The sequence below is a fragment of the Pleurodeles waltl genome, chromosome 8 (assembly GCF_031143425.1).
Source record: "Pleurodeles waltl isolate 20211129_DDA chromosome 8, aPleWal1.hap1.20221129, whole genome shotgun sequence".
Lineage (NCBI taxonomy): Eukaryota > Metazoa > Chordata > Amphibia > Caudata > Salamandridae > Pleurodeles > Pleurodeles waltl.
Window position 1 is genome coordinate 1,525,384,151 of NC_090447.1, and position 15,077 is coordinate 1,525,399,227.

At 41.5% G+C, this 15,077-nt stretch overlaps 1 protein-coding gene across 1 annotated transcript in view; it reads right to left on the reverse strand.

Annotated features, from left to right (window-relative positions):
- The window catches only part of LOC138248911 (zinc finger protein 850-like), a 79,588-nt gene extending 64,999 nt beyond the window's left edge, over positions 1-14,589 (reverse strand). The window contains exon 1 of the mRNA XM_069202893.1: positions 12,231-14,589. Within this exon, the coding sequence (XP_069058994.1) occupies positions 12,231-13,587 (1,357 nt within the window). The 5' untranslated portion in view covers positions 13,588-14,589. The remainder of the gene's footprint in view (positions 1-12,230) is intronic.
- Between the last annotated feature and the right edge of the window lie 488 nt (positions 14,590-15,077).

The following is a 15,077-nucleotide window of genomic DNA, read 5'->3' on the forward strand; positions in this document are numbered from 1 at the left end:
TACAGGAACTTTTCCTGTAGACCTGTAAAAGGCATACATACGACCGTTATTAAAGAAAACAAATCTAGACCCCCAGGACCCCAACAACTACAGACCAATCACAACTGGACCTTTCCTGGGCAAACTGATAGAAAGAGCAGCATTTGCCCAGATGTCACAATTCATTGAAAACAATTCAATACTCTCAGACTTCCAAACTGGACTCCGCCCAGGAAGAGGCACTGAATCGGCACTCACAGCAATCTGGGATGATCTTAAAAACACAGTTGACCGCAATGGAGTTGCTGCACTACTTCTCTTGGACTTCTCGGCTGCCTTTGATACGGTTGACTATGACACCCTAATTCAAAGACTCCACGAAGCCGGCATACAAGGGACTGCTCTTGACAGGATTACATCCTATCTTCAAAAAAGATCGAATATCATCTATTCGCCCCCCTTCTCATCCAAACCCTACCTCACAAAAGCAGGGGTCCCCCAATGATCAATCATCTCACCTTTGCTTTTCAACATCTACATGATATCATTACCAGAACTGATCAATGATTTTTATCTCACATGCTACAACTATGCAGATGACACACAAATACTACTTAAATTAGAATGACCCAAAATGAAAATGTCACTTACCCAGTGTACATCTGTTCGTGGCATCAGTCGCTGAGATTCACATGGTATGCATGAGCTCGCCATCTGGTGTTGGGTCGGAGTGTTACAAGTTGTTTTTCTTCGAAGAAGTGTTTTCGAGTCACGGGACCGAGTGACTCCTCCTTCTGTGCTCATTGCGCATGGGCGTCGACTCCATCTTCGATTGTTTTCCCCGCAGAGGGTGAGGTAGGAGTTGTACTATAGTAATAGTGCCCGCGCAATGAAAAATGTAAGTATGTACCTATTAAAGGATTAAGTAATATATATACAAATGTACAAAATTGAAGGTAACTTCTGAACTGCTACAGGCTTCCGGGGAGGTGGGTGGGTCCATGTGAATCTCAGCGACTGATGCCACGAACAGATGTACACTGGGTAAGTGACATTTTCAGTTCGATGGCATCTGTCGCTGTAGATACACATGGTATGCATAGACTAGTAAGCAGTTAGTTCCCCATAAGCGGTGGTTTAGCCTGTAGGAGTAGAAGTTGTCTGAAATAGAGTTCTTAATACAGCTTGACCTACTGTAGCTTGTTGTGCGGATAGCACATCTATACAGTAGTGTTTGGTGAATGTGTGAGGCGTAGACCAAGTGGCTGCCTTACATATTTCCTGCATTGGGATGTTTCCTAAAAAGGCCATTGAAGCACCTTTTTTCCTTGTTGAATGTGCCCTGGGAGTAATGGGCAGTTGTCTTTTTGCTTTAAGGTAGCAGATTTGGATGCATTTAACTATCCATCTGGCTATACCTTGTTTTGATATTGGGTTACCTGCATGAGGTTTTTGGAATGCAATAAATAGCTGTTTAGTTTTTCTGATGTTCTTTGTTCTGTCAATGTAGTACATTAATGCTCTTTTGACATCTAATGTATGTAGTGCTCTTTCAGCCACAGAATCTGGCTGTGGGAAAAATACTGGTAGTTCTACCGTTTGATTTAGATGGAATGGTGAAATAACTTTTGGTAAAAATTTTGGATTAGGTCGTAGGACGACCTTATTTTTATGTATTTGTATAAAAGGCTCTTGTGTTGTGAACGCTTGAATTTCACTTACTCTTCTTAGAGATGTAATGGCGATGAGAAAGGCAACTTTCCAGGTTAGGAATTGTATTCCGCAAGAGTGCATGGGTTCGAAAGGTGGGCCCATGAGTCTTGTTAGAACCACGTTTAGGTTCCATGAAGGAACAGGTGGTGTTCTTGGTGGTATAATTCTTTTAAGCCCTTCTATAAATGCTTTGATAACTGGTATCCTATACAAGGAAGTTGAATAGGTAGTTTGCAGGTATGCAGATATTGCTGCAAGGTGTATTTTAATAGAAGAGAAGGCTAGCTTTGCTTTTTGTAAATGGAGCAAGTAATTTACTATATGTTTTGGAGTTGCATCTAGCGGTTGTATCTGATTATGATGGCAGTACCAAACAAATCTTTTCCACTTACTTGCGTAGCAGTGTCTAGTGGATGGCCTTCTGGCCTGCTTTATGACTTCCATACACTCTTGGCTAAGTTGTAAGTGTCCGAATTCTAGGATTTCAGGAGCCAGATTGCTAGATTCAGCGATGCTGGGTCTGGGTGTCTGATCTGTTGGTTGTGTTGCGTTAACAGATCTGGTTTGTTGGGTAGTTTGATGTGTGGTACTACAGACAGATCTAGCAGTGTTGTGTACCAGGGTTGTCTTGCCCACGTTGGTGCTATTAAAATGAGTTTGAGTTTGTTTTGACTCAATTTGTTTACTAGGTAAGGAAGGAGAGGGAGAGGAGGAAAAGCGTAAGCAAATATTCCTGACCAGTTCATCCATAGGGCATTGCCTTGGGATTGCTTGTGTTGGTATCTGGACGCGAAGTTTTGGCATTTTGCGTTCTCTTTTGTTGCAAATAAGTCTATTTGTGGTGTTCCCCAGAGTGTGAAGTAGGTGTTCAGAATCTGTGGGTGGATTTCCCATTCGTGGACTTGCTGGTGATCTCGAGAGAGATTGTCTGCCAGCTGATTCTGGATCCCCGGAATAAACTGTGCTATTAGACCAATTTGATGGTGGATTGCCCACTTCCATATTTTTTGAGCTAACAAGCTTAACTGCGTTGAATGAGTTCCTCCTTGTTTGTTGAGATAATACATCGTTGTCATGTTGTCTGTTTTGACAAGGATGTATTTGTGGGTTACGATTGGTTGGAAAGCTTTTAGTGCTTGAAAAACTGCTAATAATTCTAGATGATTTATATGCAGTTTTGTTTGATGTATGTTCCATTGTCCTCTTATGTTGTGTTGATTGAGATGTGCTCCCCACCCTGTCATGGAAGCATCTGTTGTTATTACGTACTGTGGCACTGGGTCTTGGAAAGGCCGCCCTATGTTTAAATTTATACTGTTCCACCATAGAAGCGAGAGGTAAGTTTGGCGGTCTAGCAACACCAGATCTAGAAGGTGACCCTGTGCTTGAGACCACTGTGAGGCTAGGCACTGTTGTAAGGGCCTCATGTGCAGTCTTGCGTTTGGGACAATGGCTATGCATGAGGACATCATGCCTAGGAGCTGTAGTATTGTTCTTGCTTGTATTGTTTGGTTTGGAGACATGTGTTGAATGACTCTGTTGAAATTGTGGATCCTTTGTGGGGTTGGCGTTGCTACTCCTTTTGTCGTGTCTATTATGGCTCCTAGATATTGCTGTACTTTGCTTGGCAGAATGTTTGATTTTGCAAAGTTGACGGTGAACCCTAGTTTGTAGAGGGTTTGTATGACTTGATTTGTGTGGTTTGAGCATTGTGTGAGCGAACTGGTTTTGATTAGCCAGTCGTCTAGATACGGGAACACATGTATTTGCTGCCTTCTGATGTGTGCAGCGACTACTGCTAGGCATTTTGTGAATACTCTTGGAGCGGTTGTTAAACCAAAAGGCAATACTTTGAATTGGTAATGTATTCCTTTGAATACAAACCTTAGATATTTCCTGTGTGATTGATGTATTGGTATATGGAAATATGCGTCCTTGAGGTCTAGGGTTGTCATGTAGTTGTGTTTTTTGAGCAATGGTAACACTTCTTGTAGTGTGACCATGTGAAAGTGGTCTGATTTGATGAATGTGTTTACTACTCTGAGGTCTAGAATTGGTCTCAGTGTTTCGTCCTTTTTTGGTATCAAGAAGTACAGTGAATAAACTCCTGTGTTTATTTGTGTGCTTGGTACTAATTCTATTGCATTTTTTTGCAGTAGTGCTTGAACTTCTATCTCTAGAAGCTGTGAATGGTATTTTGATAAATTTTGTGATTTTGGTGGTATGTCTGGGGGGAATTGCAGGAATTCTATGCAATAACCATGTTGGATAATTGCTAGGACCCATGTGTCTGTAGTTATTTTGTCCCATGCTTCGTAATATTGACGTATCCTCCCCCCCACTGGTGTTGTGTGGGAGGGGTGAGTGACGTGTGAGTCACTGCTTGTTGGTAGTGGTTTTGGGGCTTTGAAATCTTCCTCTATTCCTAGGGAATTGCCCCCCTCTATACTGGCCCCGAAAACCTCCCCTGTACTGTCCCTGGTAGGTGGGCGGTGCGGACTGTGAGGTGCTAGCTTGTGTGGCCTGACCCCGAAACCCTCCTCTAAAAGGTGTTTTGCGGAAGGTGTTATAAGATCCTCTGCTCTGCGGGGAGTAGAGTGCGCCCATGGCCTTGGCAGTGTCAGTGTCCTTCTTGAGCTTTTCTATGGCTGTGTCGACCTCCGGACCGAACAGAAGTTTTTCGTTGACTGGCATGTTAAGCACTGCCTGCTGAATTTCTGGCTTGAATCCAGACGTTCTGAGCCATGCGTGCCTACGGATGGTAACCGACGTATTAATGGTCCTCGCGGCTGTGTCTGCTGCATCCATGGAGGAGCGTATTTGATTGTTGGAAATGTTTTGACCCTCCTCAACAACCTGTTTTGCTCTTTTTTGCAGATCTTTTGGGAGATGTTCAATGAGATGCTGCATCTCATCCCAGTGGGCTCTGTCGTATCGCGCTAGCAGCGCTTGTGAATTTGCGATGCGCCACTGGTTTGCTGCTTGGACAGCAACCCTCTTCCCGGCTGCATCGAACTTCCTGCTTTCTTTATCTGGGGGAGGTGCATCCCCAGAAGTGTGTGAATTTGCCCGTTTTCTGGCAGCCCCTACCACCACAGAATCTGGTGGCAGCTGAGAGGTGATGAATACAGGGTCCGTAGGAGGCGCCTTATACTTTTTGTCCACCCTAGGCGTCACTGCCCTACTTTTAACTGGCTCCTTGAAAATGTCCTTTGCATGGCGTAGCATGCCTGGGAGCATCGGCAGGCTTTGGTAGGAGCTGTGGGTTGAAGAGAGGGTGTTAAATAAAAAATCATCCTCTACTTGTTCTGAGTGGAGTTCCACATTATGGAATAGTGCTGCTCTAGCCACCACTTGTGAGTAGGCTGTGCTGTCTTCCGGTGGTGATGGCCTAGTTGGGTATGTGTCTGGGCTGTTATCAGACACTGGTGCGTCGTACAAGTCCCACGCATCCTGATCTTGGTCATCGTGGCTCATGGCGGTGTGAGCTGGCGAATGTGACGGGGTGTAAGTTGGCGAAGCCGGAGTTACAGGTGGAGGTGAGGGAGGAGGTGTTACCTTTTGTGCTGTTTGTTGCTGAGAAGTAAACTGAAGCGTTCTCTTTCGTTTGACAGGTGGAAGGGTACTGATCTTCCCAGTCCCCTGCTGAATAAAGATACGCTTTTGCGTGTGATCCACGTCAGTGGATTGCAGTTCTTGTTCAAATCTATGTTTCTTCATTTGAGAAGACATAGAATGCTCTTCAGTATAGGAGCCAGAAACAGGGTCTGATGTCGCTTTTTTCGGCTCCGAAAACCCTGTCGATTGTTTTTTCGGCTCCGAGGTAACCTTCCTCTTTTTCTGTGCCGAAAATTCTTGGCCTCTATGGTCTTCGGCGCCACTGTCTCGGCGTCGATCCGTGTCGACACCGAACTCTCGGTGTCGATGCTTCTGTTTAGCTCTCTCTCGGTCCCGAGGAGGCTGCGTGCGGGTGTCTCGACCGGAGTCGGACGATCTCGACACTGAATGGGCCTTTTTCGGTGCCGATTGTTGGTCACCGAGAATTTGGGTGGAGCCATGGCCGGTTGGCAGTGGCGTCCCCTGGGCCTTCTTTCCTTTTTTAAGGTCTGATCTCGACGTCTTACTCACAGTTTTTGTAGAGTCTAGCTCGTCGGAGTCTGAATCCTGGATGGAAAAGGATTCCTCCTGTTCCTCTTCTGTCTCGAACTGTCGACGATCTTTTGGCGTGGACGCCATCTGCAGTCTTCTCGCTCGACGGTCGCGCAGAGTTTTTCGGGACCGGAACGCCCGACAGGCCTCACAGGATTCTTCGCTGTGCTCGGGTGACAGGCACAGGTTACAGACCGAGTGTAGGTCCGTATAAGGATATTTGTTGTGGCATTCGGGGCAGAATCGAAACGGGGTCCGTTCCATCGGCGTTGTTCTCCACGCGGTCGGGCCGACTAGGCCCCGAAGGGGTGCCGAAATGTACCCCGAAGGGCACTGAAGCGCTTTGATGTTCAACGCGTCGTCGTATGTGTCTATCTCGAACCGTATCGCAACGATACCGTCGAAAATCTTCCGTTTTCAGCTATCTTTCCGTTCCGAAACTCGGAGCGACAGGAACACGTCCGAACCCGATGGCGGAAAGAAAACAATCGAAGATGGAGTCGACGCCCATGCGCAATGAGCACAGAAGGAGGAGTCACTCGGTCCCGTGACTCGAAAACACTTCTTCGAAGAAAAACAACTTGTAACACTCCGACCCAACACCAGATGGCGAGCTCATGCATACCATGTGTATCTACAGCGACAGATGCCATCGAACATATTGAAAACTCAGAAATCTTCAGTTGCCTCAGAGCCGTTGATCAGTGGATGACCTGGAGCCATCTCAAACTAAATATCTCCAAAACAGAAATATACATATGTGGTGACTGGAAAAGTTATGACCCAGTGTGCGCCTGGCCTGACGATCTCGGATGACCTCCTCAATTATCCAAGGAAGTTAAAAACCTTGGAATCACCATGGACTCCAAGTTAACTATGAATGCCCAAGACGACAAATTAGCACGAACAAGCTTCATCACCTTGAAGACTGTACAACGCATCTTCCCACACCTCGGATTCCCACACAAAGTGCAAGCTACCATCTCGCTTGTACTATCCAAACTGGATTATGCCAATGGCTTCTACCATGGATCATCTCTATCTATTATGAAAAAACTACAACGTATTCAGAACTCTGCAGCCAAGCTACTATTACATGTAGAGCCACAAGCCAACATCTCCCCTGCCTTGAGAGCACTACACTGGTTACCCGTTGCCAGAAGATGCACTTTGAAGCTGCTTTGTATCACCCACAAAGCTATACATGGAACAGGACTGCTTTTTATCAGAAGCAAAATAACCAAATACATTCAACAAAGAAACCTCCGCTCAAGATTGGTACCCCACCTTAGAACACCACCATACAAGAAAAAGACTACAGGTGATACATCCTTCTCCGTTCAAGCAGCCAAACTATGGAATTCATTACCCCCAACTATAAGAGCCACAAATAACTTTCTTGTCTTCAGAAAACTACTCAAGAGTTGGCTCTTTCCTTCATAACCACCATATTCAAACAACTATGGACTGCATATGCCTATGTTGACAAATATTTTTTTCTGATTATGTGTATATTCTAGCTATGCATAGTTCTTTAGAAAATATGTATCGCTACTATGTCATAACAATAAACTACACACACACTCTTTATACCTGTTTAAGTATATTTACTCATGGTTTTAAATATGTATATGTATGTGCATATATATGTGTGTGCATATATATATATGTATGTATATGTGTTGTTCTGTGCTTGGCATGTTTGTGGGTCATTGCATGGCTCCTGGGTGGGTTGTTATACTAGATATCTATGAATCCCTGCTCTCATCTTATATCAAACTTATCTACCCATCACCATATGGCATGTCTATCAATCTATCCTCCATTCCCACTCTGACTCAATCCCAAATCCATTCTACTACTTTCATCTCCTAAATAACTCTGCCTAAGCTCTTCCCACCGCTTCCATATCTAACTCACCAAACCTCACTTTACTACCATGACCTCCCAAACAACCCTACTAAATTTGCCCTCATTTATCTCACCCTGCTATTATGATCTTCCTAACCCCTTCCACAGACTCTTCCCTCCTCCATCCTCCTTTACTCATCCCAAGCCTAAATCCTATTACCACATACTCCCAATTAACACTTCTGGATTCCTCCCTTCTCCATCCCTCCATGACTCCAGTCAATCTAACTAACAAACTCTCATATCCGCGGCTCAAATTAACTCATAATAATACTAAAACTGTACTCATATTTCCCTATACTAATCCATCACTAATTCTTGTTGGGTTCCAGAGTAGCGTGCTACTCGACGAAAAGCGCTTCGATGCCTCGTCAGGGGTAGTAAGCGCTATATAAATACTATTACAGTACAATTAGATAAGTAATCCTGGAATATTATGAGTGAGGGTTTGATAAAAAAGGTCAATTCTTTACTAGTGGGAAAATGAAGTCACCAAATATATCTAGTCATTTTGTGTTTTTGAGAAACATTCAAGAAGGTTTAAACTTAGACAGAGAAAGTCTATTCAATACCGGTCTGTTCCAAAAATAAAGTTTTGTCGTATAATTAAAGAAACAATGACAAGCTTAACAATTTCAGAATAGCTGTCTAAAAAAAGTGGCTCATCGGTCGTAGAACCATAAAAAAAATTGATTAAATGCAAAACTATTTTAGCAATCTGTAATTTAACCTACATAAACCTACCATCAGCATTGGAATGTTTATGAAAAATTTGAAGAGGATGTCTTTTAGAGATGGGAAGGGTCACACCATTTTTTCTTTTTATCACCAGAGAAGAAACAAAGGGGGTTATTCCAACTTTGGAGGAAGTGGTAATCCGTCCCAAAAGTGACGGATATACCACCAGCCGTATTACGAGTCCATTATATCCTATGGAACTCGTAATACGGCTGGTGGTAAATCCGTCACATTTGGGACGGATTACCACCTCCTCCAAAGTTGGAATAACCCCCAAAATCTCCAAACTAACCTTAAACCATGGAGGATAAAATCTTTTCACATCCATGTTCCGAATCATACAATTATAGGCATTATGCCTAGAAAGATACTCATTAATCTTTTTAGGCTTCATTGGATGTCTGATGCCTCTGACATTTAGTGAAATAATGTAAGGTTGATAATTTAAAGTCATAAAAAACTGAAAGGAGGAGAAAGAATCAGAGAACAAAAGGATGAATGAGATGAAAAGTATCTGATAAAAATAGAAATAAAAGTATCGTAGGACTCATAAAAACAAATAATACATACATCACAGAATAAACAAACATTAATAATGGCATATCCAACAGTAGTGAAGCTCAGCAGGGCAAGCATAAGATGGATAGGTGATGCAACACAGGAACCAGCCACAAATGATAGATGTATGACAGAGGACCCAGCAGTATGAATCAAATAAACTACAAATCTACTATATCTTGATAGGATGATGTTGATCAAGCATCTTAATCATGTCTGTGGCATTACTGAAGGATTTTGTTGATACATATTAAAGATTTGCATGGATGAAGGTCAAACAAGCCATATTTACACCCTAATTCTAGAGTCTAGGCCAAAGGGTTGTAAATTGCTTGCTAATGATTACCATTACATTTCCAAAGTCTTGGTTAATATATAGATTTTAATACCATCCACCATTTGAGAAAGAATTTCCTAGATAATTTTCCTTATCATGGTGATGACGACGTACTTTGTAAATAAGTTGTTGAGGCTTAGACTGGTTTGCTTTCCTAGGTGGCGGAGGAGACTTTTCAACTTCAAATCTTTTTGCAAAGCTAAGGTTTAACAGTTTGGATTGGAGTATTTTCACATAAGCACTACAGGCACTCAGCGGACACTGAAAGGTTAAAAATCTGGAGTTTATACAGTCTGTTGCAAATTTCAGGGTCAAGAGGTTGTTTGGTAGTTAGAGAACTTTTTTAAACAAGACAAGATAATTGATTAATTTTAATTTGATTGTTTTTTATTCCAATTTCATTGTCAGAGACTATCATGGAGAGGGCATCAATATCCCTCTAAATATGTAATGTCTAGGCTAATGACATCTTTATTACTGCAAAATGCCTGGATTTCCTCCACAATTTTATTTAGTGAGGATTCTTCTGTCTCAACTACTTTAGATTTAAGTGGTGGATATGAAGGTGTTTGTTCTCTTTTATTTGAGTTATTCTACACAAATTTAGATTATTGAGAGAAATTTAAAATCAAACTTCCTCAAACGTAATACGGTGTAGGATCAATGAATCGTAGAAAAAAAAGAAATCAATAAAAGATCATTATTCTTGAAATTTAATAAAGTAATATTACTGTTGGCAAAAGCAGCAAGGAGACATGAAAAAAAATCCGTATTTTGACAGACCTTTGTGCTCCCATTGAAACATAGAAGGAGACGGCCTAGTCAAAGCCATGTCCTTTCCTTACAAGGTTGCTGCCCCCAGGACAGACGTTTGAAATTGAAGGGAACACATTATTGGTGCAGCTAACCCATGGAAAACGCACCACACATCAATTAAGAAAAGCCAGAAATACTCTCAGCTTAAGCAAGACACGCACCTTCATTCCTGCAGAGCAGGAGAACGGCTTAAGTTGTCCTCTCTTTGTTTGAAGAGTTTGTCTTCTGGCGGGTGAGTATCAGCTCACTGTGCTGCGTTTATCCTGGTCAAGTGCATGCTCTGACTCCCTAAAAATAAGCTAAATTCCTGTCTCCATTCCATGCAGGTTTGGTACAGTCCAGTATGTTCAACCCATGAAGTACTGCTTCACCCAGAGTTTATCAGAAATAAAAACAATGCTTTTAGGTTTCCAAGACCCTTCTTGTGCCCGAGTGTTTACTACAGATTGAGTGTTATGAAAGTGAAAATTGCTGTTTCAAAAAGAAAAAATGTATACAAATGAAATCCTTTTACCAGAATTGCCCAAAAAAGCAAAAAAAAAAAAAAAAAAAACAGTATCTATACCAGAGGTCTTCAAACTGGGGGTGGGTCCCCTTAGGCGGGCCTCAAGTGATCCGGGGGGGTGGGGAGTTGGGGGGCGCTAGACTCTGGCCAAAAGAAGCATTATACAGATAACAGGCCTTGTTTTAAGCAGAAGCATGTTATTGCATTTTTAAGAAGGTAACAGTACCTAACTGCAATGTTTAAATAGACCTGGACATATTTAAACATTGCCATCTTTATAAAATAATTGTGAAAAATCATGAGGGGGGACCAATGATTTTTATTTTTCAACTGGGGGGCGCGGCTTTAAAAAGTTTGGAGACCACTGAGTTATACTAAAGTGAAATCTGTTCACAAAGCAGAAAACAATGTAAACTGGGTGGCTGTTTACAGATATGACAAATATTAGCAACAGTAAGTGAAATCAAACATATTAAAACAATTACAAAAATACACAGACAATTGTGTCTATTAAAAAAGCAATAGTGGCACACCATGAGGCCAAACAGATGAATCAATATCATGTGAATGTCAATTAAAACAAGATAACAAAGATTATAAATTTAAATTTACCTGGAATTAAACATTTACATAATTCATGAAGGCAACCTCCATCTGCGGGTGTGTGGATGGGAGGGAAAAGGTGCCCCATGGTCAACAATGTTAAATGTTACTAAGATGTTGAGCAATAGGAGCAAAGAGATCTCTCTCTTTCTAGTATGCTTAAGGCATCTTCAACCGTGGGCGGGTGGTATCAAAGTGTTCTATTGTTTTTCCAAGGCTAGGGAGGGCACCAATAAAAAACTTAGCTGACATTAGTGAGATCCAGAAATGGTTTCTTACTAAGTCTTCCACTTTTGCATGCTGAAAAGTGACAAACTCTTTCCACATTTACTGCGGCTGAAATTATATTCTTGGATGTGTTTGTATTAGCTAATAGCAACTTATAAATTGATGACCGACTGACACTCACCCCATATTTGATCCAGGTGTATGGGTTTTCCACTGTGCGTATTTGCTTATAGAGAGGTAGATGACAAACAATGGAAGCTCTTCTCACATCCATTATAGGAGAATGTTATTTCCCCTTTTGTGTGTTCACTAATTGACAATAAATTATGGAATCTCTTCCCCAATTGATTACATGCCGGGATTGCAGGCGGGGTCTTCAAAAAATTTTGAATGGCTGAAACACATCCTATATATTTTATCTTGTGTGCTTCCTGTTGGCATTTATAATATGAGGATATATTGACACATTTACGAGATGTGTTTTTTTTTTCTCCTGCATGCATATGCTGTTAAATCTTTAAGGCAAATGAACAAAAAAAGTTATTTCTACATTTACTGCATGTGCAAAGGAATTCCTGTGTTTGTTGATGGCTCTTTAGATGTGCTGATTTACTAAGGCTCTTCCCACATTTGCTGCAGGTGTATGATTTTTTGTGTGTATTCGCTGGTGTTTCTTAAGGTTTCCTGACAGACCAAAGTTCTGTCCACATTCACTGCAAGAGTATGGTTTTTCTCCTGTGTGTTTCCGCTGATGGGTCTTTAGGTTTCCTGACAGACAAAAGCGCTTTCCACATTCACTGCAAGAGTATGGTTTTTCTCCTGTGTGTTTTCGCTGATGGATCTTTAGTTTTGATAACTCACTAAAGCTGTTGCTACATTCACTACAAGGATATGGTTTTTCCCCTGTGTGTATTCGTAAATGGTATTTCAAGCTTGTTGGGAAAGGAAACCTCTTTCCACATTCGCTGCATGTATATGGTTTTTCCTTTGTGTGTGTTCTATGATGGAGCACTAGGGTTCCACTTCGAGCGAAGCTTTTTCCACATTCACAGCATGTAAATGGTTTTTCCCCTGTGTGCGTTCGCTGATGTTTCTTTAGACTAGATATCTCAGTAAAGCACTTTCCACATTCAGTGCAGGTGTGTGGTTTTTTTCCTCCTATGTGTGTGCGCTGGTGGACCTTTAGGTTTCCTGACAGACGAAAGTTCTTCCCACATTCACTGCAAGAGTATGGTTTTTCTCCGGTGTGTTTTCGCTGATGGACCTTTAGTTTTGATAAATCAGTAAAGCTACTGCTACATTCACTACAAGAATATGGTTTTTCCCCTGTGTGTGTTCGCAGGTGGCATCTCAGGCCTGCGGAGAAAGGAAACCTCTTTCCACATTCACTGCATGTGTATGGTTTTTCATGTGTGTGTGTTCTCTGATGAAGCATTAGGGTTCCTTTTTGAGTAAAACTCCTCCCACATTCACTGCATGTGAATGGCTTTTCCCCTGTGTGTGTTCGCTGATGTTTCTTTAGATTAGGTAACTGAGTAAAGCACTTTCCACATTCACTGCACATGTATGGTTTTTCCCCTGTGTGTGTTCGCTGATGAACCTTTAGGTTTGCTGCTTTGATATAGCTTTTTCCACACTCACTGCAAATGTATGGTTTTTCTCCCGTGTGTTTTAGCAGATGGGTCTTTAGTGACAATAAATAAGTAAATTCTTTTCCACATTCATTACAGCAGTAAGGCTTTTCTCCGGTGTGGGTTCGCTGATGGAGCTTAAGTTTTCCTGAGAAAGCAAAGCTCTTTCCACATTCACAGCAGGTGTATGGTTTTTCTCCTGTGTGTGTTCGCACATGGCTCTTTAGTGTAGATGAACAGATAAAGTTTTTTCCACACTCATTACAGCTGTATGGCTTTTCTCCAGTGTGTGTTCGAAGATGGATATTTAGATGTCCTGAGAGAGTAAAGTGCTTACCACATTCACTGCACGTGTTTGCTTTTCCTCTTGTATGTGTTTGATATTTGCCTTGTAGAGATGATGGCACATTTAAACTCATCTTACATAAATATGCTTTCTATTGAGTTGTTGCTGATGGCAATTTGGGGATGATGAGAAATTAAAACGTCACACAAGCACAGCACCTGTATGTTTTTCTTCTGTTTTTGTTGTGAGTGAACACTTAGTTGTGATTGTTGATGAACACTCTTGACACATTCACTGTCTCTTTATGGATTTTTCCCTATGCATGCTTGATGGTGCTGCTTTAGTATTGGGGAGAAACCAAAGCTATTCTTAAGTTTGTTGTGTGCATGCTTCTTCTCTCAGGTTTACCGTCAAAGGGTCAGTTATATTTTGGCATCAATCCTGTTAATGCTTTTCCCCACAGACTATTGTGGTTGCTGAAAACGAACTTTAATTGAACATTCACTTCATATGTGTACTATTAGCAATGTATTCTTTTCTGTTTTTAATAATAATGTTGAATAGTTATTGGATTGCTTGCAAAGAGGTTGTGTCTTTAACCTGAGTTAAAAAAAAAAGTAAAGTGTATGAGCAGAGAATACAATTCACAGCTTATATTCTGTATCTTCAATTTCAGGTAATATTTATGAAACATACAAAGAAGAAGCCTTGTTACTAAGTCTTTATATTCTAGGATAGTGTGCTACAGTGTAGGTAGCCGCACACTCCTTTTGTTGAACCTTCAGATGTCCAATTTACGATTCATATTTTATACACCTATGACCTTTTTCTACAAATTGTAGAGTCCATCCAAAAGACAGTTTATAACGGTCTAACACCACAGTATGTTTGTTAGCATGTTAGTAAGTGGAACACTGTTGTGCCTATCTAATGCTTATCTCAGACGATGGGTAGTATCTGGCATTTTTTAATACTGTGTGCACTGTACCAGTGTAGTCGTCATGTTATTTTTTTCGATGCTTTGAGTCAGGCAGCATGAGTGTCCTCAGCCTCTTGAAGCCACCGGATTGCACTTGATGTTTCTTGCAGGATTTGTCTTTTCATGTATGTGATTCTTGCTGTGCTTTCTATTTGTAATTACCGTTTGCCGTCATTTCAGGATCTTCTTGAATATCGTACAGCTTTCAAGTATCAACACATTTTCTTCATTGCTCTCAATCTTGTGCCCACGTATCTGCTGTCTGTGGATGCAAAAATATTTGTAATCTCTAAATGTACAAGCAACATATAGAACACTATGTGGAAGGCATCATAACTACTTATCTTGTAATATGTTCTACACTATAGGCCTGATTTAAATGTTAGTGGACAGTGTTAGTACCGTTGCCATGGCAGAGTACCTTTCTCCTGCTATCGTGAGGGTACTCCGCCTGCCAAAATTAGAGATGCCTGGCGTTCCAGCAGACATCTCTTGCATTTAAAGGAACCACCATCATGGCAGTTCCTGTAAATTAATTGAAAGTGTGCCTTTGCCGTACCATCAACATGAAGGCATCACATACTTTGAATTTGAATTTTATTTTCAAAAATGGCATGTTCTCCCATGGCATGGGGTGGGGGGTC